Genomic DNA, 6000 nt, shown 5'->3' with positions numbered 1-6000 from the left:
CGGCCCTGGTCTCCCTGATGTATTTGGTTCACAATACCCCCACCTCTTCCCTCCTCGCTTTTGTGTGATGAATGTACTGTAGATGACTATTGTTTGCCCGTGGAATGTGGAGAAGTCCTCTGGGAAAACGGGATGAAGCCCTCAAACTCATTAAGTGTTTAGATATGAATTTCCTTAAGTCCTGAGTTCTAAGGGCCCTATTCAGTCCATCACTGGGTTACTAGGTCTCAGGGACAGGCCAAGTTGAAAAGTGCAATCTTCTTGTGTCGCAAAAATAACCATCTGCAATAATGTGCACAAAATATCAATGTTTACAGCATGTTATAAATAGAAACGCATTTAGACTGCATATTATTTCAAACATGACATGGATGTTGCCAAAAAAATTATTGGTAAATGTTGAATTAATATGGAAATGACTAAAAGTAACTCCACTACATGTAACTGTAACTGCAGGGGAAAAGCTGGCAGTTTTGACTGATCCCAAACTTGGTCACTACATTGGTTTTATAGCAGGGCCTTTTAGTCAGTTCTTATGACAGAGGTCCATTATGGTTCTTTTATGATGTTTCAGGGTTTCATGGCTTGGAGCTGTGCATCACTGTTTTCAGGGGAGTCCTGCAATGGACGGGCGATATCAGCCACTATACAATATTCAAACTACAGTGCGCACACTAGGGAGGGTATTCCTAAACCAATCACAAGTCTCATTTTCTCATCAATTTTCAAATAATTTACTGTATATTCAATTATGTTTTTTTCCATAGGGAGGAGAGTGACTGTGCAGAAATTCTGAATTGTGTGGCTCGTTGACCTGTACCATACAGATGTAGGATGTAGATGTAGGATGTAGATGTTTAGATGTAGGATGTACATGTTTAGATGTAGGATGTACATGTTTAGATGTAGATGTTTAGATGTAGGATGTAGATGTTTAGATGTAGGATGTACATGTTTAGATGTAGGATGTACATGTTTAGATGTAGATGTTTAGATGTAAGATGTAGATGTTTAGATGTAGGATGTACATGTTTAGATGTAGGATGTAGATGTTTAGATGTAGGATGTACATGTTTAGATGTAATGTTTAAAAAGGGATTTCTAAAGTTTGCAATTTGCATTTTAAAATGACAAACTTTATACCCGAATGAAAAATGTATCAACCACTACAAAAAAAAATCCATGAATTATAATCCACATAATCATTCACATTTCCTGCTGTAGCAAACTCAAATTAGGATCCTACATATAGTTGGTGATAGGGGCCACAGGAACATTTCTAGTGCAATTAGGAGGCAGGCAGCCTAGGGGTTAGAATGCTGGGCCCGTAACCGAAAGGGTTGCTGGATTGAATCCCCGAGCTGACAAGGTAAAAATCTGTCGTTCTGCCCCTGAACAAGGCAGTTAACCCACTCTTCCCAGGTAGACCGTCATTGTAAATAAGAATTTGTTCTTATCTGACTTGCCGAGTTAAATAAAGGTTCAATGAAAATGTACGATAGGGGGCGCTCTTGCAAGGAAAACAAGTAACCTGACCGCTGAAAAGTTTAATCTTTTGATGAATAGCTGGGGAGTTCTTTGATGTAGTCACGCATTTTCCTGAATTATAGCGCCGAGGGTAACATAAACGGAATTGAGGAATTTTTGTACAAAATATGGCTAGATTTAAATTATGGTAAGACATGTCAGTGAATTGTGATATGTTTATTGGTGACTCATTTAAGATTCTTTACTGCTCTTACAGTATGCAACCATTCCTAAGTTTGTTCTTAGTGTTTGTGACAATATTCTTGATTGATTATTTAGTAATACAGTATAATGCATTATTTTAGTTTAAGTTTTGAAAAATATCTGTGGGACTAGATTTGTTTTTCTTTAAAGAAATATACCAGAGCAAAAGCCTGAATGTTGCTTTGATAACTCTATTTTTTTAAATAAAAGTAAACATTTTCAGATTGTACACTGTAAGATGACCAGTAAATCATGTTGTTGGTGCACTGCTCTCATATCATGTCTATTGTAGCCTGAGAATATACTGACTCCTATTTACTCTACAGAGTAAAGTCTCTTAACTCAACAGAAGAAAAAAAACAGTATGTATCTCACATATTCTATATCACACAGTGTTTCTCGTATACGGGGTTGAAACCACTGGTGGATCACGATCAACTCCTACTAGGTCACAGGAAAATCATCGGTATTGGACTCTTATTCATCAGGAAATGTAAAGATTTATGTTGGGTCACAACAGAAAAAAAGTTAGGAAACCCCCCACTTTGCACTTAACATTATTGGAGCAATTTGTTTCCTGGACATAATCAGTCACAAGAAGAAGCTGACTTTCTAAAATTCTTTGTGTGTGCTGAAAGCCATCTAATGCAATTGAATACAATTATGTTGATCATATCATAGCAATTATCCATACATACACTAACTTTTCATTTAAGTTGTCATTGGACACCTTATCTGCAGAGATAGTGTGATTCTAGCTGATATGAGCCAACATGATCTTGCTTTAGGCTGATGCACCCTACACGTCACATACTCAATGTGATGTCTATGACCGGTTTCATGATCAGGAAATCATAACTTTTCAGAGAAATATGACGGTGGTTTTACACGCTCTTTTGGCTGCTGGAAATGCCAACACCTCTCGTCCAGGTCAGGACTAAATCCTAATCATTGGTTTGACCAACTTCTCGGGTTACAGTTATGGCATACAACTTTTCCTATTATTAATGCATTCTCCGTCTGAGCAGCAGCAATGGTCAACTGATGTGGATCAAAGTGGAAGTCCTTACACAGGTAACCACATAGTGTGAAAGTTATGTAGGAGTAAAAAAAAAAATTTGGGGGGGCAGGAATAATATGTTATTATGGAAAATTAAAGGAGACTAATTCTGACATTGGGAAATGTTCTCTTTTTTTATTCTCACACAGTATTCGGGTCATATCAACAATAGCATATCTTTTAAAGAGCATGCTAAAACACCCCACATAGAGCAAAAACGGACACTATCATTCAACAAAAGCTATTAAATATTATTTACACGAAAGTGAAATCTTCCACAAGGAAAATGGATCAAAACACAAGCTGAAACGTGTCTTTCTTGATATGGTATAGACAGTGAACACCACCTGCTCATGGGGTATTATAGTACGTTTTCCAGGATCCCAACTTAACTTTATGAGACAGATGTCATATATACAAAAATGTGCTACAACAGAACAGCAATGTTAGAGAAATCATTTTTCGGGATGTAGGAAAAAAGAAGGAAACCAAAAAAAAAAAAAGTTAACTTTGTACTTAAACTAAGTAAAGGACTTATATTGCACTAGTATAGCTTGATTACTAATCAACTTGACTAATGTAGGTTACTACATGTTCCTCAAATCTTCCCTTTTAACGTGAAGATCAAGTGTCTTCTCGTGACACTTAGATTTTTTGTTCTGGTGAGTCTTGACATGTTTTGCCAAATGGTCACTCCTCATGAACCTCTTGCAACAATCCGGACAAACAAAACGCTTCTCCCCAGTATGAGTCCTCAGGTGTCTCTGAAGCTCATCAGACCTGGTGAAACTCTTGCCACAGAAAAGCCAGTTACAAATAAATGGACGCTCTCCCGAGTGCCACCTCAGGTGCGCTTTGAGATGGGAAGTTTTGCCATAAACTTTCCCGCACCCTGGTATGTGACATATGTGTTGCTTTTTCTTGCCGGGCTCATCGCTTGAGGTGGATGACTGACAGTTTGGACACCTGCATCTCCGGCATCTTCGAGCTGTTGCAAGGGGGGACTTGGTGTGAAGGAGGGCAGCGATTTGAGTCTGATACTGCGCAAAGTCTGTATGTCCCATTACCAAGCCCCTCTGCAGTTGGAAACGGTGGTGACCTAGGGATTGAGTGGTGATTGAGTGGTGACTGACGTGGTTTCCCTGTTGGAGACTCCACCACGGAATATCCTCCCCTGTGTTAGGGGACAACTGTCTCTGTTGCTGGTGCACAAGGCCAGAATGTCCGGTAACGAAACCTTGCATGGCAGTTGGCGCTGCATAAGTTACAGCAGGGACGTACGTGGGTGGGCACGAGGACTGCAAAGACTGCATGGAGCAAGGTAACATCTTCACAGGAGAAAAGTCATAGGGATATGAGGGATCCGCTGGGGGGGTGAGCGGGAGCTCGTGGTGGGAAGTAAATGAGCTTTGGATGTGGAGTTGGGATTTAGATAGTCCAAAAGTGGAATTGCTAGAGAGAGTGCTTTGAGGATTCCCCTCGTTACTCCAAGGATGAAAAATTCGCGACGGTGAGCCCAAAGTAGTGTCATAAGGAACCTGTAGGAAATCTGCTGGACTTGATCCGTGGTGATGTCCGATCCGGTTACAAGTGGCAGCTAACAGCGCCAGTGGAGAGTGTTTGCAGTTCTCTGGTGAAGAGTTCGGAGTACGGTCCTGCATAAGTAAAACAAATCATTATCAATTATGTGTTTACTTGGCTCTAAACTTGACTAAACTAAAGACTACAGAGTCATAACGGCATAGGACCCACGTTTGACGCTCCGTGAACTAAAACGACATTAGCCTAATATTAGTTTCAATAGACTCGCATGCCTACAAAACAAACATAGAGTTGTAACATAATCATCCAAGCCGTTCATTTCGCCACATACTGTAAGTAATTCATAGAGCCACATTTCAGTCATTATAGGATATGAATGGGGTATAATGTCCATTACGCGCGCACACACACGCGTATCACGCGTGTTCTAAACAAATATTTAAACTACCATATACGTACAATAATATTTTGAGGACAAATTAAAAACACGAGAGCAAAAACTTTTGAACAAACCTGAAGAAAAGCCTGGAGTGTTTCATTCCGCAGTACAGCCACTGCTGCCATGGTGAACGTCCTCTTCCTTCTTGTTAAAAAACAACTCACAATAAAACGAATTGAGATGAACGTAAAATCGTAGAAAATGTCTTGACGTGGTAAGGTCTTCACACTCAGTACTTCCTCTCCTCGAGATATCCGTCGACTATCTGGAGAGTGAGGGATCACTTCTTAGAATTTGATAAGGACTTTGGTGGGCCGCCAGCCAGTCAGAAATAAGATTTGTTACTTTGAAGTTTGCCGCTGCCCAATCATCAAAGAATAGCGGCTCTTTGAGAGGGGAAAGCAAATCCTTTGAATCCACAAAGCTCCTATGGTGTGTTTGTTGGTCTGGATAAAAGAGCTGATTATTAGGGGGGGATGGGAAGGGTGGAGATAAAGGCGGGACAATTAATGAAGTAATCACTATGTGGGAAATGTATATACACAAATAATTGGATTTTCTTGATCAAAGACCCCCATGCCGCCTGGAGACTCCGGTATTGGATGCTGTAGTCATTTGATCCTCTTTTGTAATTAAGGATTTGTAGCAGGACCCTCTGTGACAATGTGACATTGTTATCTCTCGAGATCTCCTGGCGAATAGCTATTTGATAACTTCAAGAGGAGTAGCTAATGAGACCAAATCTAGTGACTCAACACAAAGCTTGTGTTTCAAAATACAAAATAAAATGTTTTTTATTATAACAAACAGTTATGATGTTGATAACTTGTTTCCATGGAACTAAAATACTTTTGATAGTTTATCAAGCATTACATATCAAGTGGCGGACCACTGTAAAACATCTCTTTGAATAAGGTTACCGATTATACGTGCTTAAAGGCATTTCATCGTCATCGCTTCACTTCTTTCATTCTTTGATAGTTAACCCCAGAAGCCTATTGTGCTGGCATTAGCGTTCTAATGTACTTTTACCCACTGGTGGCAAAATGTACTGTCGGATAATGTATGGTTGGGCTCCCGAGTGGGGCAGCGGTCTAAGGCACTGCATCTCAGTGCTTGAGACGTCACTACAGACACCCCTGGTTCGAATCCAGGCTGTATCACAACCGGCCGTAATTGGAAATCCCATTTGGCCGGTGTAGGCCGTCATTGTAAATAACAAACTTGC

General features: G+C 40.1%; 1 protein-coding gene across 1 annotated transcript; it reads right to left on the bottom strand.

Moving 5' to 3' along the window:
• Positions 1-2906: 2906 nt before the first annotated feature.
• LOC139380410 (transcription factor Sp5-like) lies at positions 2907-5037 on the bottom strand. The gene is made up of 2 exons (XM_071123062.1): positions 4847-5037; positions 2907-4446 (listed from the first exon to the last, which is right to left on the bottom strand). The coding sequence occupies exons 1-2, from the start codon at positions 4895-4897 to the stop codon at positions 3379-3381; spliced, it is 1119 nt and encodes a 372-aa protein (XP_070979163.1). The 5' UTR covers positions 4898-5037; the 3' UTR covers positions 2907-3378.
• Positions 5038-6000: the final 963 nt, after the last annotated feature.

Source organism: Oncorhynchus clarkii, chromosome 22 (genome assembly GCF_045791955.1).
Source record: "Oncorhynchus clarkii lewisi isolate Uvic-CL-2024 chromosome 22, UVic_Ocla_1.0, whole genome shotgun sequence".
Classification (NCBI taxonomy): Eukaryota; Metazoa; Chordata; class Actinopteri; order Salmoniformes; family Salmonidae; genus Oncorhynchus; species Oncorhynchus clarkii.
This window is presented reverse-complemented; position numbering and strand designations above follow the sequence as displayed.